General features: G+C 38.7%; 1 protein-coding gene across 3 annotated transcripts in view; it reads right to left on the minus strand.

The window, feature by feature from the left end:
• The window catches only part of SLC44A1 (solute carrier family 44 member 1), a 190180-nt gene that overhangs the window by 129813 nt on the left and 40964 nt on the right, over positions 1-19403 (minus strand). For all 3 annotated transcript variants that reach the window (XM_055301865.1, XM_055301864.1, XM_055301863.1), the window contains exon 2: positions 8486-8575. In XM_055301865.1, coding sequence (XP_055157840.1) covers positions 8486-8575 — 90 coding nt within the window. The remainder of the gene's footprint in view (positions 1-8485; positions 8576-19403) is intronic.

Raw genomic sequence — 19403 nt, forward strand, 5'->3', positions numbered from 1 at the left:
ATGCCTGCGGATCCTTGCCAAGTGATTTCAACTCTGCGTCTCACTCTATTCAGGTAAAATGGAGATAGTGGGTGTATATCTCATAAGAGTGCTATATGGATTAAATGAAATAATCCAGTAAAGTGGCAAGAATCCTGCTCAGCACATAGTAAGAGCTCAATAAATATTAACTATTATTGTTGTTAAAAATGAGAACACGTAAAGGAAAAGACCATGGGTTCTAGGGTCAGATAACCTTCACTGATCAATGGAATACTGATCACTCCATTTTCTACTTGTGTGATACTGGACAAACCTGCTTAATGTTCTGTGCTTCAGTTTTCCTGTCTATAAATTGAGGCTAAAACCACTTACCACAAAGGCTGCTGTGAGAATTACATGAAATAATGCATGTAAGTGTCTGTTTCAATAAAAATGTTAGTACCCTTCTGCCTCAAAGCAGCAGCTAACTGCTCGCAATAGGGTTAGGCAGAGGCTGGTGGGGACTCACTCATTCACCCTCGCCTTTTGCTCCCTCCCTCTCTCCTGATTCCTCCATGGAAAATGCAAGATAGTTCCATGACAGGACTTCACGCCAATACTAAAAAAAGAGAAAAAAAAAATACTTAAGCCCCTGTACACATACAGAGATGCAAACCAGCATGCCATTTTAAGCATATCATTACTTCAAATTAGGAAATCCTACACCGAACAAAAACTGGAAGTGATTAGGAGGTTTAATGGCTAACCTTTCCAATACAGTTCTTTGACAAGAAGAACCAGAGAGTAACAGAAAGGGAACCCAGAGAGATATGGATTTAAACCCTCACTCTACCACTTACTACCTATGGGACTTTGATCCAATTACCTACTTAGAGTGTTTCTTCCTCATCCCTAACACAAGTACCATCATCTATTTCACAGCCTGATGATGAGGACTAAATGAGATAATGCATATCTAACCCCTAGCTGGGCTGGTGCATGACTGGTCATCAAGACAGGGTAGCTGTTAGTGGGAAAATTGAAAGACAAAGCCAGACTAAAGAAGATGACACCAGTAATTGGGGACTAACCAAAAACTCCTTTAGTTCTCTCCTTTAGAACAAAAATTTCTAGGGAGGAAAATGAGAAAGCATGTCAGTAATTCTGACACTATACAGAAACATTCAGACCACAATTACAATCTTCTTTCTCTACTAGTCTAAAATAGCAAAGCCCTTGCATAATTAAAAGGTTATGTTCTTCTTTCACTTTTTATAGAAATTTTCTTCTTGTGTTTGATAAGTACTTTGTGTTACAGATTCCTTTAAATGGTTTCTGATTTCCCTTTGTGACTATTTTTAACAGTACAGTTGGATATGTGAGGGTTTGTTGGTTTTTGTTTTTTTGTTTATTTTTTTTTAATAATAAATTTATTTTTTATTGGTGTTCAATTTGCCAATATACAGAATAACACCCAGTGCTCATCCCGTCAAGTGCCCCGCTCAGTGCCCGCCAACCAGTCACCCCCATCCCCCGCCCCCCTCCCCTTCCACCACCCCTAGTTCATTTCCCAGAGTTAGAGGAGTCTTCCATGTGCTGTCTCCCTTTCTGATATTTCCTACCCATTTCTTCTCCCTTCCCCTCTATTCCCTTTCACTATTATTTATATTCCCCAAATGAATGAGACCATATAATGTTTGTCCTTTTGTTCCGACGTGGATGGAACTGGAGGGTATTATGCTGAGTGTTTTTTTTTGTCTTTTAAATCATAAGCCACCTCATATCCCTCTGGGATGTAGACAGAGTATAAATTATAAATGTTACATATATGTGGTAAAATGGGACACTGACATATTTTCACACAGGCCATTTAAACTTCTTAGTAGCTTCCAAAGGCATTAGAGAAAGGAGGGTAAGAAGCTGCAGGGGAGAAAGGAAGGAGAATAAGGTAATAAGATAGGAGGAAACCATGACTGTTATCGCAGGGACTTCCCATATGGTACAAGTACTGATGATGGGGAACTAGGCCAAATATAATTAAAAATACAATCGCCCTTAAAAAAACACACACAACATTCTGAAATCCAAATGCGGGAAGCAATACAGTTTCAGATGAGAAAAAAATGTGGTACATGAAATTAAAATAGGACGAGAGAAACTTTACAGAATGCACTCAGTAATTTAATGGCTGTGAGCGGGGAGAGGAAGAGGCATTCAAGAGAAGGAAATCATATTAATGAAGCAAATGATAAGGGGGATGAGGAAAGCTTTTATATGCCTATAGTAGAGAGCAATCACTGCAGAGAAAGTAAGCCTATTAGTAAGGAAGAGAACCATGGCTAAAATCTTAAAAGGACTGAGTTACTGAAGTGCTGGCAGAACTGCTCTTCTGAGAGAGGGAGAGAAGGAGCAGACAAATCTAATAACAAACAGGAGGTGACTCAAATCAGATCAAGGCATCCAGTGGTGGTGGATCCCAAGCTGGATCTGGCACACTAGGAAGTATCTATTGCCTACGTGGGAGAAAGACAATTTGCTAATTAATGAACTGTGCTCAGTACTTCAACGTAAGAAGGAGGATTTGCTTAGTTTCACTCACTATTAGTCAAAAAAAGGGACACATTTTATTTCTCAAGCATGTTTGAATTTCAAACCTGGAGCCTTAACATGCAACTGAGCAAGACAGAAGGCCTTAGTTTTGGTTTGAGGGGTGGGAAAAAAAGTCAACAAAAACATGTGTGGCAGATGGCAATGAAATATGAATATAACAAAATTATTCAAAATAAAAAGATGGGCAAAAAAGATTGACACTTGTAGCTTTCTCCCAAGGACTAATGAAAATATACCCAGACTCTTCTCCTCAAATATAACCTCCTTTAGCTCTCTACCTAATCCTACTCCTCTGTCCCTCAACTCAGTCAAAGCTTGGAGTCAATCTCCTAATAACTAATTTGTCAAACCTTGAAGTAACATTTGGCTTCTGCTCCTCCTCTTCTGAGAGCCCTGAAACAAGAAAGGCCATGAGGACCCAGCAGACAGGATAGCATAAGAATGCCTAATGCAGAACTAATATTTATACAAACAAACAAAAATGTAAAAATTTTGCCAATCTTCCAAATTTCTAGATTTCTTTAAAATTTAATAGGATGTACTACTCTAAAAGGAAGAAGGAAGCAATAAGCAAAAATGACTGGAAGTCTAGGAAATGTCTAGTTCACAAGCATTTATCGAGCATAATCAAACACAAGATGCCAGGCAGGGTATGAAAGGGTTATAATACATAAAGTTTACCCTGAAAGAACTGAAATGTTCTCAAAAGATCAGAAAACAATGAGGTGTGAGGAAACAGAATCAGAGAAGCTCAGTTTCATAGGCAGCTTGAACAATGAAAAAAAGAAATAAAACACACAGACAAGGAATACTAGGAAATTAACCCGGCTCTGCCACAAATACTCCTTATGATCGTGGGGAAGTCTCTGTAAATTCTGAGCCTCAGTTTCCTTACCTGTCAAGGGGCTTGAACTAGATTAATCTTTAAAGCCCTTTCCTCTTCCCAAATTTTATGATCCTAAGGGAAAGTAGATAAAAAGTAAAATGTTTCAAACTATACTTGCTGGAAGAAGTATAAACCCATTTGGTCCAGCATAGTGTCCGAGAATACAAAAACAAGAGTGGATCAAAAGCAAATTGATTCAAACTATTTTAAAATAGTTAAAATAGTGAATTTTATGTTATGTATATTTTGCCATAATTTTTTTTTTTAAAAAAAGGGGAAAAAAAAAACCAAAGGATTAACAGAAGTAGGTAGGTATTTGGATCGGGTAACCTTAAGGTAATTTTTGGCATGCTGTTATTCCTTTTCTCCAATCCTGCCAAAGCACAGACCATCACACAAATGACTAAATACTGCAGTGAGTCTCTGAGTCTTTCACTTTGTGCTGCATGCTCAACAATAGTTAATGAGGTAGAAACACTATGCTCTGGGAACTAGACGAATGCTATCAAATAAAGAAAGGTCCTTGAAAGCAGTCTGAAGGGACAAGGTATACAGGGAGGTCTCCTACACCCAGCTCTAGTCCAGATCATTCTCTAAAACTCCAACCCATTGCTTATCTTTACCCACACCCTACCTCTCCCAAACTCATCTTCTCATTCCACATTTCCCCAAACCACTTCCCTTTTCCTACATCTACCCTGTTTGCCTTTGTAGTATCATTCTTCACCAGACTGCATATGTGAGATACAAAGTCAGAGGGACTCCTCAGTCTCCCCTCTCCACACTTCCAGCCATCACTCTCACTTCCTAACTTCACGGGAGGAAGCAAGAATGCTAAACTGTTTGCTGAAACACTGACAAGACCACGTTTTGCTGGCAGGTGAGGCTACCGCGTCCATGTTCTAAACAACAACTTTCCTGTTGTTCCCAATTTCAGGCAACAGAGGACCTCTTGAGGCCTCACCATCTACCTCTTCTCTTCTGGGTCCAATACTGCCACTATGTAACCTAGACAAGTTATTTAACATAGCTCTGTGCCTCTGCTGCTTTCTTAACTGTAAAAGAGAATGATGTTGACAACAGAATCTACTTCATTGTATAGTTGTGAAATTGAAATGTTTCTATGTCGCATGCCGAACACCCCCTAGTCCACAGTAAATAGGACTAAGTGTCAGGGGTAAGTTGTAGGCATCTCTGTGCCTTTTACTGTTTGTGGAGAGCACTCCCATTAAGGCCAAGTAGCCACCTCTTTCCTGTCTTTCTGTGGTAAGCTGATCTGGGCAGATAGGGTCCAGACGGATCTCTTTTCTCTTCTCACTCATACCTCTCTCTCCCTGAGACAAAATTAAGTCACACAACCCAAGATGAGAAGGACCTTCAGGCCACATGGCCCACGCTTCATTCTACAAGTCATTTTTACCAAGGAGTTCTTTATTTGGGTATAATCAGGGTAAAGCCTCGCTACTAATATAATACTTTGTTTATCCATCTCATTCTTCTTCCTGCATGTGTATAGAAACTGTGGTTTGGAACTTATAAGCTGGGGTCAGATTTGACCTGAAAAACCCTACCCTGAACCCCTAATACAAGAACCTTTTAGTCATGCATACTCTGCCTCCATCTTATCTACAACATTGATGACACTCTCTCCTCCTCTCCTTTATCACTACTTTATTTCAAGTTTTCCGCATGTTATCTGGACTATTACAGCCTCTAAAGTGCTTCCCCTTTATAACGGCATTATAAGCTATCTATAACATTGGCTACCAGGGCCATCTTTGTAAACTCATCATTTCTTGCTCTTAACTCTTCAGTGGTTGGGGTATCTGGGTGGCTCAGTTCAGTTAAGCTTCCAACTCTTAATTTCTGCCCAGGTCATGAACTCAGGATTGTGAGATTGAGCCCCATGTCAGGTATGGAGCCTGCTTAAGATTCTCTCTCTCCCTCTGCCCCTCCCAGCTCTCCCTCTTCAAAAAAAAAAAAATAGGGCAGCCCTGGTGGCGCAGCGGTTTAGTGGAGACCTGACATTGAGTCCCACATCGGGCTCCCTGCATGGAGCCTACTTCTCCCTCTGCCTGTGTCTCTGCCTCTCTCTCTCTCTCTCTCTCTCTCTCTCTCTCTCTCTGTGTCTCTCATGAATAAATAAATAAAATCTTTAAAAAAAAATAAAAAGAAAAAATAGAAAACTCTTCAGTGGTGTACTGGTACTTAAAACAGTAGTCTCAACCCTGGATAAACATTGGAAACACAGAGATTAAGTCAGAATCAGAGGAAGAACCCAGGAAAGAATTGTTTGTTTGTTTTAAATCCCAGCTGATTCTGGTATGTAGTCAACTTGTCCAATATGAGAACCACTTGGTTGCTACCTTAATGGAAAAAAAAATTTAGAAGTACAATGCTACATGAAGTTTTTTAGAACAGAGTAAATGTATGTCCAATAATTTCAAAATATTGATAAAAGTTCAAATGTGGAAGATGATAGCTCTCAAAAAGGCTGGTAGCAATTTGCTTTGAAAAAAACCCTAAGTTCTAGACAAGGCAAGCATGGAAAAACTGAATGTAAGGGAAGAAATAAAAGAGAAGACTCTACTTATGAAGAGGTGAACACATATAAAAAAGACTTAATGGTGAAGATGAATGAAATAAGAAAGATCTTAAAATATTTCAAAGAGTAGATATCAAGGAATGAGCAAAGAACTTCAAGTAAGGACAGTGAATAAAGATACAGCTTAAATATTAGGCCACGAGATGACTGAAAGAAGCAGACCACTGGCTACTAGGTTAAAGAGTATTCCAGTTCCTATTCTACCTTTGTCACATGTTACCAGTATTCTATTCTTAGACAAGCTAATATTTAACCTTGTTACACCTTGTTTGTAAACTGGGGATAGAATCTATTTCATAAGGCAACTGGGAGAATTGAATGAGATAAATACATACAGAAGCATCAAGCACAGGATAATGCTCGACAAATGTTTGGTGAATGTTTCTCTGAAAAGTACTACAGAATGAAATCCTAAAGAAAAAAAAAGGCTTTTAAAAACCATACAAAACAAATACACAGAAGACAAACTTGGCTCAAACTGCTGTGCCAGTATGGTGGGCAACAGAATTTGGAAATTTCTCCAGTTTCCACATAGCAGAATGTGAGGTTAGCTCAACTCTATGAGGGTAATCCAATTAAAAAAAAAAAAAATCATTCCAAAACAAACAACACTATGCCTGCATTTAAAAGTACACACAGTGGGTCTTAATTACCATGGCACCGAAATCAGCATTATATTAATTACCAATGCATTAAAATGTGTCAGTAAACAAATAGCTCCTTACCCTGAGTCACTCCCAAATCAGCCTATCAACATTAATGACTGCACTTTACTGAGCTATTTTAGCATAGAAAAATCAAAAGCACCTAGAGTGGCAGGTACATGTTTTTATAAACATAATTTTGAAAGGTCAGCTGCTGTCTGTCTCAGGGATAATTCAGGGAGTAGAGAGAGGTTGCGCTAATTCTGTTAGCAAAAAAAAAGAAAATCTCTCCCACACTCTGCATGCACACTGCATTTCAGGTGCTACTCCATTAAACTAAGTAGACTCTTGAACCACATCTCAGAAGTTCTAAGTGAGGAAATGGGTATTTTGAAGTTTTCTAAATATCTCAGGTTTCATGAAACTGAGCTATTATCTTTAAAACTAGCACTCCTCATTTTGCCCAATTTATTACATATCTTTTTAAAGTCTGCTGCTTTCTTTCCCTTTCTTCGGTTGTATAACTGGTACCTGCAATTATGTCTATTAGGATTAGGGTGGTTCTGTGATTTTTCAAAGGGCGTTTGTGAGGTGTGCAGTCGCAGAGAACACAGAGTAAGATTATCCTTAAAGAAGCTCTATAAAAGGTATGGGGAGCTGGGGACTAAAAATACTCTCACATTTGTGGAAAAAGGCTGCCAGAGAGGTAGCATGTTTGTGTTTTTGGTTGTAAAGACTAAGAAAGAGAAAGCAATGCCCATCTGCACAGTCCCTTTAAGGAAGAGGAAACAAGCTGACAGAAGAGAGCACCGCCCTGGAAATAAGGAGAGCAGGGTTCTGTTACCGCTCTCCCATTAACTAATGATGTGGTTTTGGCATGGTCATTTCCATCTCTGGGTTTGATGCTTTTAATCTGTAGAAGGAGGGTGATGAACCAGATGAGGATTTCCAACTCAGCTCTGATTCTAGCTCTAAACATCAGCTAGCTTGAAAACCACTGTTTTCAACCTTTTTTTCCAGCTCAGCACCTTGTGACTCTAGAGTTCCAGAGGCCTGTGTCAGAAATCCTGCAGGGCAGGGTGGGGATGCAATTTGAATAAGCACACCCCTGACACTCTGCGCCAGGGGCTCTGTTCCTCCATCCCCTATACCCAATGGAAAATCACCAGGTCCCTGGATCTCCAACTGAGAGATGCCACTCTTTCCAGCAGACACAGCAGGCAGCAGGGGCCTGGTATGGGCAGAAGCAGGGAGCAATCAGCCTCCCCTCCAAGAAGAACTGAAAGATGTCAGAATTGGAAACATTGTAGATATCCTCTGGCATAAACTCTAATTTTATACAAAGGAACACCAAATCCCCTGAGAGGAAAACTGGTTCAAAAATAACCATTAGGTTTAAACGTGTGACTGGGTTGGATAAATACTCGGGACTCAGGGACCAGTGCTCTGCTCAACACTCCACCAAGATCACAATCCACAGAAATTTATGTCAAAAGATCTGGCTTTCTCAAATGATCTAGGAAAAGAGACAGAGTTCCAATCCTCTTAATTTATCTCATGGAGGCTCAAGAAAAAAAAAAATCAAAGGGTACCAAATACCAACGAATTGTATGGGGCAAAATTAAGCAGTTTCAATGGTATCCTAGAACCTCTAGTTATAAGCAATGCAGGAGGGGTTAAATATAAGTAAATAACAAGCTCCCTCTTTAAACCAATTCCCCATCATTCCCTTGGATCGTGAATTCATCAGGTTCTGATCATCTGTGAGAGTATCCTTACCATCCCAATGCAGAAGAGGATAAAAAGCAGCAGCCACGGTATGTCTGTACAGCTACGATCCTCCAGTGGCTTCCATTCTCGTTTAGAGCTCTAATGGAAAATGAAAAATAAGAGAGTAGTGAATTTAAATTTAATTAAAATGAGGAAGGCACAAACATACCACATATTCCTAGATTCCATCTTGCCTGACAAGTTTCTACTGAAGCTTTTAATACACAACTCATATATGTATCACCTTCCTGGGAACTTTTCCCTAACTCCCACCTTTCTTCTGGCCAGGAAGAGTACTGATTCCAATGCTTTTTTTTTTTGTACCCCTATTACATTTAGCATGCTGAATTAGAACGTGCTGAGCTGTGTCCTCAGAAGATCATGAGTTTCACAAAGAAAGAGACCTCTTCTCACTTCCCAGCATCATGACACCAAAGGGTTCAAGATATATACTCAGTGTTAGCTCTTTAAAATGAATAAACAGGGGTGCCTGGGTGGCTTAGTTGGTTAAGCTTCTGATTCTTATTATCAGCTCAGGTTTTGATCTCAGGGTTGTGAGTTCAAGCCCCAAAGTAGGCTCTATGCTGGGTGTGGAGCCTGCTTAAAAATAAACAAAACAAAATAAAATAAATAAATAAAATGACAAATTCTTCCAACTTCAATCCTAGTGGTAGCTTTCTTGTTGTGTGTCCAGATGTTAGATTTACAAATTTAGAATGTGTTTTACATGTGTTCTCTTCTAGAAAGAAAGTCCATTAAAATGAATTCTAGTAAGATTCAGGAACAAAAAACTAAATTAAAACTTTTTTTAAAGATTTTATTTATTTATCTATTTACTCACGAGAGACAACAAAGAGAGGCAGACACACAGGCAGAGGGAGAAGCAGGCTCCCCCACAGGGAGCCCAATGTAGGACCCGATTCCAGAACCAGAATCAGCCCTGAGCTAAAGGCAGACACTCAACTGCTGAGCCACCCAGGTGTCCCATTAATTAAAACATTTTTATAGACTGATCTGGGTAACTCCTAAACCACCATCCACAGATTTTCATTCTGTTTCTGGAAAGTTTAAAGAGTTTCTAGATTAAACAGAGATTCCCTACCTAACTAAAGAACCAGCTGCATTCTTTTTTTTTTTTTTTTTTAAGAACCAGCAGCATTCTAAAGGTGAATTTGCAAAGTATTGATTGGAATCCTGATTGTATTTTTTTTTCTTACAGCAAATAGTCTTATGTTGTCAAGTCAATGTACAAATTCCTTTTAACCAGAATGTAATTGAAATAACACCCCTAAGCTTTCTAATGAACAAAAATCCTGCACCCTCTGCTGGAAACAATAAACAGAGAAGGGAGAGAGACAGTAGCCTTGGAAAACCTACGGGAAAAGTTCCTGTAAGAAGAAGGCCAGGGCCTCCAAAGGCTTCCATGACAAGATCCAGGAAGCCATGTGGGAAGTCTTGTCTACTGGAAAGGGCACACAAGCAGAAGGCGGCTGGAGATAATAAGGAGCCCTCTAGTATAATTAGTATTTAGAGTGCAAGAGTGAGGAACTGGTTCTCAGGTTTTATTAGCTTTCCCTCCCTTAAAAAAAAAAAAAAAGAAAAGAAAAAGAAAGGTTTTAGCTACGTACCCTTTGATAACCTGATGAAAGGTACACATTCTGGTCTTGGGAGGTATGCATCTATTTGCATAATTGTCATAAAACTTTAGAAAATTCAGACACCAGGTTAGGAAACTCAACTTTAAAATACCTGCCTATCAACACTGAGGGCAAGGAGTCTGAGCTACAACCCTTCCTCCTGACCCTTCACATGCTAACCAGACAAATGCTTTTTCCTTGTTCAGAGCCTTACACTGTTCAATTGTTCAACAAAAAACCCCGCCACCCTTGATAGCTTGCTCCCAGACACCCACACAAGAAAACAAAAGAGCAGTAGTGAGTCATGGGGAAAAAACCTTACCCCAAGACTCTAACTAGCATTAAAAACCAAGAGTGAGTAGGCAGTTTTTTCCAGAGGAATGTAACACTATGGAAAATAGATGAAGGGCTCTGTTCTCTCCCTGGTTCTGTCATTAGTTAGCTACAGGACTAGATAAATCGCATCATCTCTCTGGATGGCAGGAAGGAGTTAGATTGGATCTCTTAGGTTCCTTCCAACTCTAAAAATCTGTGATCATGAAGACAGTTTTGTGAAAATTTTTATGACAAAAAAAAAAAAAAGCTACAAAAATAATTTGACATTATTCCTTGTATTATTCAAGTAAGAATGCCTGTATTGTGGTCTGTGTTTTGGAAGACAGTTGCTCAGTGTATGAATAAAGAATGTTTCTTTGTATTAAATAATTTCAATCTTGAGTAATACCCATTACAATAAAATTATTTACAAACACAAAATTTGGACACTTCTGCGAAATTCATTATATTTACTCTAAGGTAACCTCTAGAGCAACAGCTACTTTAAAATACTGTATTTGTTTATCTTAAACAGTCGAGGATGGGGTGGGGGGCTCAGCCTGATTGAGCAGTTTATTTATCCACAGCTATTTTCTTAATAGTTTTACTTTAGACAAATATTCCATTTTATTTTTTTTTTAATTTTTTTATTTAGTTATGATAGTCACAGAGAGAGAGAGAGGCAGAGACACAGGCAGAGGGAGAAGCAGGCTCCATGCACCGGGAGCCAGACGTGGGATTCGATCCCGGGTCTTCAGGATCGCGCCCTGGGCCAAAGGCAGGCGCCAAACCACTGCGCCACCGAGGGATCCCACAAATATTCCATTTTAATGCTTAGATTTTCACCTATAACATAAAGAGAGTGGGATTTCACTCTTGACCAGAAACATGCAAAGATTCAAAAATCTCAACAATTCAACTCACTGTGGGCCACTTCTAACCTTATATATAAAAAACCCTTCATTGGGGATGAGAAGTGGAAAAAGGACAGGAGTTATATATAAAAATTGCGATAAAGTACAAATTAGACCGGAAGAACACAAAACGGGGTGGCACACTCATTCATATAAAGAAAGACTTCTCAGAAGAGTGGCAGCTTACTTCACGGGGCTATTCTGAGGATCCCGTCACACAGCAAACACAAATTCTTAGCTATTATTCTCATTCATCAACATTCATTTTTTAGCCCTCTCCCTTTTGTTAAAATACTCTGGGGCACCTGGGTGACTCAGTGGTTGAGTGTCTGCCTTCGCCTCAGGTCGTGATCCTAGGGTCCTGGGATCGAGTACCGCCTCAGGCCCCCTGAAGGAAACCTGATTCTCCCTCTGCCTCTGTCTCTTGCCTAAACTAAATGCCTATGTCTCTGCCTCTCTGTGTGTGTCTCTCATGAATAAATAAATAAAAATCTTAAAAAAATATATATGTGTGTGTGTGTGTGTGTGTGTGTATACACATCCTTTTACCAGATGGATCTTTTCAACTAAAAGAAAAAAGAATATTAAACTTGTCTTTCCCCTTCTATTCACTAAAATTTGACTTAATAATGGCATATTTCCATTTTAGCTACTATTACTCTTTATCATTCTTTATCCATATCACTCATTGATCTCTATTAACTAGGCACTATACCCAAAACTTCACATACTTTATGTATATAAACATTGTCTTTAAAACAGCTGATGTAGGTATCATCCTTATTTCACAGATAAAAAAAAACTCAAGCTCAAAAGTTAAATAATCAGCCCAAGATTTTACAGCTTTGTAGTCAGAATCTGAATCCAAGTCTGTGACTACAAAGGCAAATCCAATGAGAATAACATTCATTTTCACCAGTCAGTAAGGAGAAAAACCTCCATTAGTTTTTCCTCACAATGCAAAATTTGGGAGCCAATCCAATTATTTAAAATCCTATATGCGCAGAGAAAGAGAGTAAGATGTTTTATGAGCCATGACATTTCTCAAGTGTGTCAAGAAACCCAACAGTTGAAAAATTTTAATGACTCTTTAACAGATTTAACCAAGTGGCAACTGGATTTAATGCTGTCTGTTTCTTTCAATTAAAATCCACATAGACCTGGTAAAAGTAAAATGTTTTACAAAAGCACTTTTTAAATGTGATTTTTATCCCTTTCTCAAATTCTACATGAGATTAATATAGGCTGTCAGTAAATATTAGGTCCCTTCCCCTTCACAGAATCTTACAATTTAGGAACTAAATAGGGTCAAAGTAATCATACCATGCAAGCCTTGAGTGACAGATTGAACCATGGGAAAGGAGAGGTAGGAACTAGTCCAATGGATCAATTTGATTCTCATAACAATTCTGTTAATTATTATTATATATTATTATTATATACATATATAATGATTTTTTTAGTTTATAAAAGAGAAAAATACGGTTCAAAGAAAATAAGTGGAAAACCTATTTCTGAAACCTGAGACCTCAAACTCAAGCAGAGAGATGGGCATATAAGTAAGAGTTAAGGAAATGCTAAAAATAAAAAACATGGTAACAAGATAAAGAATGCCTTTGTCATGCTCATCAATATACTAAACACAGCCCAGGAAGAAATCAATAAACTCAAGGATAAGTCAATAGAAATTACTGACAGTGAAACACAAAGAAAAAAAGAATGAAAAATCAAAAACCCATAACAGAACATCCAAGAACTACAGGGAAATATCAAATGGTCTAACAGAAGTGTAATTGGAATCCTAGAAGATTGAATGGAACAGAGAAAATGTTAGGAAAACTAATGACTGAGAATTTTCCAAAATTTGTAACTAATAGCACAGCTATATTTACTAAATTTATAACAAAAGAAATCAAAGCAGAGATCCAAGAAGCTCAGAGAATCCCAAGCAGGATAAATCCAACACACACATACATACCCTACACATATTATATTGAAACCCTTGGAAACCAAAAATACAGAGATCATCTCGATGGCAGTGGAGGCAGGGGCAGGATACAAAGATTAAGCAACCTTCTTGTCAGAAACTACGTAAAGCAAAAAACCATGCAATGACAGCTTTAAATTACTTAAAAAAAAAAAAAAAAGTAAAACAACCAATACTAGGGGCACCTGGGTGGCTCAGTGGGTTAAGCACCTGCCTTCAGCTCAGGTCATGATCTTGCGCTCCCTGCTCAGCAGGGAGTCTGCTTCTCCCTCTCCCTCTATCCCTTCCCACTCCCTGCTCAAGCTCTCTCTCTCAATCTCTCAAATACATAAAATCTTCAAATAAACAAACAAAAACAAGGAGCATCTGGGTGGCTCAGTCTTTTAGGCGTCTGCCTTCAGCTCAGTCATGATCCTGGGGACCTGGGATCAAGCCCCACATTGGGCTTCTGGCTGGGAGGCAGGGCAGGAGCCTGCTTCTCCCTTCCCCTCTGCCCTTTCCCCTTGTTTGTACTAGCTCTCTCTAGTGCTGTCTCTCTCAAATAAATATAATCTTAAAAAAAAAAACGAAGCAAAACAAAACAATGAACACTATTAACCCAGAATCCTATACCACCCCCAAAAAATGTTTTTCAGAAATAAAAACCTTTTCAAACAAATAAAATCTAAGAATTTATTAGCAGCAAACCTCAACTACAAAAAAAAAAAAATGTTTTTTTACAAATTCTTCAGATTGAAATAAGATACCAAATTTGAACGTATTCAAAGAAACAAAAGTTTTGAATAAAATGGGTAAAATTAAAGTTTGACATTTTCCATAATCAAGTTTTTTGTTACTTCTTTTTTAAAGAATTATTTATCTTAGAGAGTGAGAGAGAGAGCACATGAGTGAGGGGAGGGGCAGAGGGAGAGGGAGACAAGCAGACTCCCCACTGAGCAGGGAACCAGATGCAGGGCTCAATCCTAAGCCCCTGAGATCATGACCTGAGTTGAAACCAAGAGTCCAACTCTTAACTGACTGAGCCACTCAGGCCCCAAAGTTTTGTTTTGTTTTTAATTTTAAAAATAAGGGTGCAAATATGTATGTACAATGACATTCACATCATATAATCTTTTTAGCTATACAAGGTTAATAACCTAGAAAGTAGAATTGTAATTTTTAATATTAGTTACTAGACCACAAAAAACAACTCTAAGACCATAACTGACCTCTACCTCATGTTTTGGAGGGTTTTTTTTTGTTTTTTTTTTAAGATTTATTTATTTATTTATTTGAGAGAGAGAGAGAACATGCATGCATGAGCAGGAGAATCTCAAGTAGACTCTATGCTGGGCATGGAGCTGGACCCAGGGCTTGATCTTCCAACCCTGACATCATGACATGAGCCAAAACCAGGAGTCCAACACTTAACCGAATGAGCCATCCCGACTCCCTTGACATCTACCTCATGTTTATGTTTTATTATATTCATATCTTTACAGTTAGGAAAGAACAATGTTTAGTATCTTCCCATTCCTTCCTACATTTTGCATATCATAGTTGAAAAGAAGGAAGGAGGAAGGAAGGGAGGAAGGGAAGGAGGAAGGGAGGAAGAAAAGCTTCCATAGTATCTCTCATAGAAGTCTTAGCACTAGCAACTATGCCCTAGCCTCCACATTCACTATGAGCCCTAATACCCAAGGCCTTCTGATGAATTTGATAGGCTGTAGTAGGAATGTGTATTTTTTAGGAACTAAACCTGAAATAAGTTTTGACTTAAATTTCTATGTTATCTCTAATGAAAATATAGTTGTTGAGTAAATGTATTACAGATAACAGTAACACACACAGGTTTGGAGAAATGATATGTTATAACCTGTTAGGTCAAATCAGGTATCGTTGGAGGCCATCAGCCCTCATAGGGGAGGCAGGGTGGGCCAAGCGTAGCAAAAGGTCTAGCAGATGTGAATCTAGTTCATGGAAGTAGGCAGGGCAGGAAAGATCAGGAAAAAAAGAAAAGATCAGAGACGCAATACCAACAACAATCCAGAACTGAGACAAGCGGGTCTCAATTATGGAGTTGAGGAAGATCCAAAATCCAGGCAGTCACAAGTTACCCAGGTGATACCTAACAGCAATGACTGAATGCTTCCAACCCTCTTTCGATACTCTATGCTTACTCTCTGTATGACTTTCTCCTCATTAAAAGTACAAAGCCTCCCAAAAGATTCTTACACTAATCTAGTAACAGTATTACCTTATGCTATGAATCTTTCCTTGACACACCAGACTTGTGTAGATATGGTTTGAAATAATGAAAAATGTGCTACAAAAAGAGTACAATTACATTAAGAAGTTACTCGATTTTAAGACAATACCTTTAAACATTCCATTGATTCTTCAGATCAATACTGAGCGCCACACAAGGTACCTGTGATTCAAAGCCAACTGAGATAGCCCTGCCTCACTGAGCTCCAGTTTCATGAGAGAGAGACAAATTAGGTACCATGATATCTCATCAAGGGATGCCAAAATAGAGATGTGTACAAATTACTGCAGAAATAGAGATGCAGAACTATTGAGTAAACATTTGTGAGATCTGTTGAAATTACCTCACAAATTCTGAAGCAAACACTGAAAAATGATCCTTCGGTGTCTAAAATAGAATGTGTTTTGTGCCCAAAATGTGAGTGAAAATTCTCGCTCACTATGATGGGGAAATACCGACTGCCAAATAAGAATTATTCCACTCAGAAATGTTTAGTAGTAAACAAACAGAACATTAAGTTGATTTAAAAATACAAAAATCAGCCATTTCTTTACTTTGTATCCATTAAGATTTCTTTATACTAAAGATTCTATGGCTGCTCCAGTTAGGAAGCGGCCTTTCAGTCTTCAAAGAAAGGAAAACCATTTTTCCTTTCTTTTCTGGCACAATTAGTGCAGAACTGTATTTACTTAGCTGCTGGAATATTTTCATGTTCATGTCACTGGTGAGATTCCCAAATACTATCTGGTCGCATACATCTAGAATTGCTTCAGCTTGGGATTTCTGTTGCAATAACTGGCCACAAGGTCCCTTGTCATTTCCCCTGAGGAACCCAGAGGACTGCAGCCTACTACATTCAAATAAGCATTAAGTGTCAACTTGGGAGGCTGGTTCAAAGGAAAAGAAGTGGTGTACAGGCGGTGTTAACCCTGCAAATAAAGGGCAAGCCAGCATCAGCTCCAACACCGTTAGGGCCAAAGTCAAAACTATAGTTGCCCATCCTTGTATGTTTTGACCAGCCAGGAGGTATACCGCAAGTATTCATTATGAATAATTAAGTACCGAAGCTCAGAAATTTAAGCAGAATCAAGATTATCCTTTTAAGATATTTGACACATGCCCACATTCTCCAGCAATGAGAGTTAAACTGGTAGGTCAGGAATTGCAGTAACCTGAAGCCTATAGCTCAGGAGAAGCATAGAGACACCGTGTGTACCTAGATCTCTGCAGCACAGATCCATCCTTTCCATCCAGATTCCAATGAAAAGCCAACTATGCATGTGAAGGCCAAAGCAAACTGAGACGTGGCCTCTCTTGTAGGACAGATTCCCAGAATGTGTATCTGTGGGGTGTGTTTGCTAATTTGTTGAATAATCAATTCTCCCTCCCCAGTGTTTTGTTGTTGGTTTTTTTTTTTGGGGGGGGGGGTTGTTTCTGTTTTTGTTTTGAAATCATGGTCTCTCTAAATAGATCACCTCTAAAATTGGCTCCATGGTTCTAATGGCTCTGCTACAGTTTCATTGCCCTGGCTGCTCCTTGGCACATCCAGAAAGCCTCTAAGGTAGTCACTGAATGCATCTTCAAGGTGACTACTACTAGATATTTGTGTGATTTAAGTACATATGTGGCAAACATTGGGCTATCTGTGAGGACTTGATTTTGTTTGTGCCAGTCTGTTTTACACAAAAATCTCCAGTATTAAAGACAAATAGTCATACACTCCAAATCTTCAAAGCTCCCTCCAAGGACATACTGCTTCATTAAGTTCCCCAATATGCTTTTATTTGCGCAGAGTAGTAACAAAAGAATAAAAGAGCTGATGTGTATCATTTTTGCCACAATTTTCAATAGAGTGAGCAGACCTGATGAAGTTGGGCAGCAATAAAACATGGAGGCTTTCAGCCTTCTGTTCATAGCACCTGCAAATAAAATCCTGTAATAGGATTTTGAAAGACATTGCCTGCCCTTTGGGAAAGCTCTCTCAAGGATTTGGAGTGCATAACTACTTACAGTTACCATAAGTAATCCGTTTCATTTGCTAAGCCTGGTGATGGCAATTTATATTTGAAAGGTAAAAATAAAAGCATGATTTTAACAGGCAGTTAAAGGTAATAAGGTACATAGAGTGGAAAGATACAGGCATCTGTGTCCAACCGCTTTTCTTAGTTCATGAACTTTATACTAAATCACAGACATTCATCCGTTTAAGAAAAAAGAAGGAAATGGCAACTAGAGCTGCTTTATAAGTTATTTAGTTACATGGAGATAGAAAGATCATGGGGAGATATTTTGCTTCTGTCTTCACCCTTTCTCCAACTGCTCTAAAAATGAATAAATAAATAAATAACTGAGGGGCCTGCTAAAAAATGTTCTTACATCAGACTCCTCAGTGGCTGTCTTTCTTGCACACAGGCATGTGATAATTACTGGGCAGAGGCCAAGATCATCTTGCTCTGCAACATAGCTTAATAGCATCTTTTACCACCATCATCAAATGAAACATGAACAAAATTGCACAGACAAGCCTTGTCTGTGTCCTCAAACAGTATTTCTTTATTCTGAATCAGTGGTGAGCAATGTTTTTAATTTGGAATTACTATTTTTTTAATTATAAATTTTAATGGCCTTTGTTTTTCCCCCATTACATCTTGTAAGTATCAGAACTTCTTCAGTACTTGATGATACCAAGGACAGGCAAACAAGACCAAGGTCTACTTTGCACCACTTCCCTGCTACAGTACAGCCAGTTTCCAGACTGCTAATGGATTTATGAGTTTCCTTGCTATGCCAAAAATATTTATGAAAGCAGGAGTTCACAGGTACTCAGTTTAGGATTCTAACTCACATCTGGCTTCCTTTCCATGACACAATAGGTAAGAACTGACTTGAAGTCTATACTAAGGAGAAGAAATGTGAAGATTACACTGACTATAAAATAGCTAATGAGTGGATGGAATTGCGTAAATTTATGTTTTAAATCAGAATAAGAGGGGTGCCTAGGTGGCTCAGTCATTAAGCACCTGCCTTGGGCTCAAGTCATGATCTCAGGGTCCTGGGATCAAGCCCTACATCGGGCTCCCTGCTCAGTGGAGAGTCTGCTTTTCTCTCTTCCTCTGCCCCACCCTGCAGCTCGTATTCTTTCTCTCAAATAGAAATTAAAAAATCTTAAAAAAAAAATCAAGGTGTACAGAATCCTCTGCAAGGGAATGAACATATAAGGACCATTCTTCCCACCTTACTGCCTACTTAGGGGCAAGGACTTGTTGGTTTTATTCACAGCTATATCCCCAGTAGATGAACAGTGTCTGGCACACAGCAGGCTCTCTAAATGTCTTTAATGAATGAACGAACAAGGTTAGGTCCCTTACCATTAGAGTGACGTAATGTTAGAGCAAACATCCCTACTTGCCTCCCCTGCACAAGATCACATTCCTAAAGAGCATTCTACTATGTCATAGGCTGGCTCCTTTTCCCACAGATATTATATAGTATGGTCTTCTCATAGACTTATTAATAAGTCTATGAGAAAAATAAATTTCAGATTTAAATAAGTTTCAGAAATGCTAACAAATCTAGCTTTGAAGTAAGACTTCTCTGACATCTTAATGTGAGACTCCTAAAAAGTTATGCGGTCAGATATCCATTGGGAGACATGAATACAGACAGTGCCAACCTCTCTAACAATACATTTCTGGAAACCACAGCATAAGGGTTCATGCTCCCACCGAAAAACACTTTGAAAAGTGAAGGCAGGTAGCAAGCAGCACTAGTTAAGACTATGCTGAAACTGAAAGCAGTTTAAACTGGTTAGATACTTTTAGAAAGT

The sequence above is a fragment of the Nyctereutes procyonoides genome, unplaced genomic scaffold, assembly GCF_905146905.1.
Source record: "Nyctereutes procyonoides isolate TBG_1078 unplaced genomic scaffold, NYPRO_anot_genome, whole genome shotgun sequence".
Lineage (NCBI taxonomy): Eukaryota > Metazoa > Chordata > Mammalia > Carnivora > Canidae > Nyctereutes > Nyctereutes procyonoides.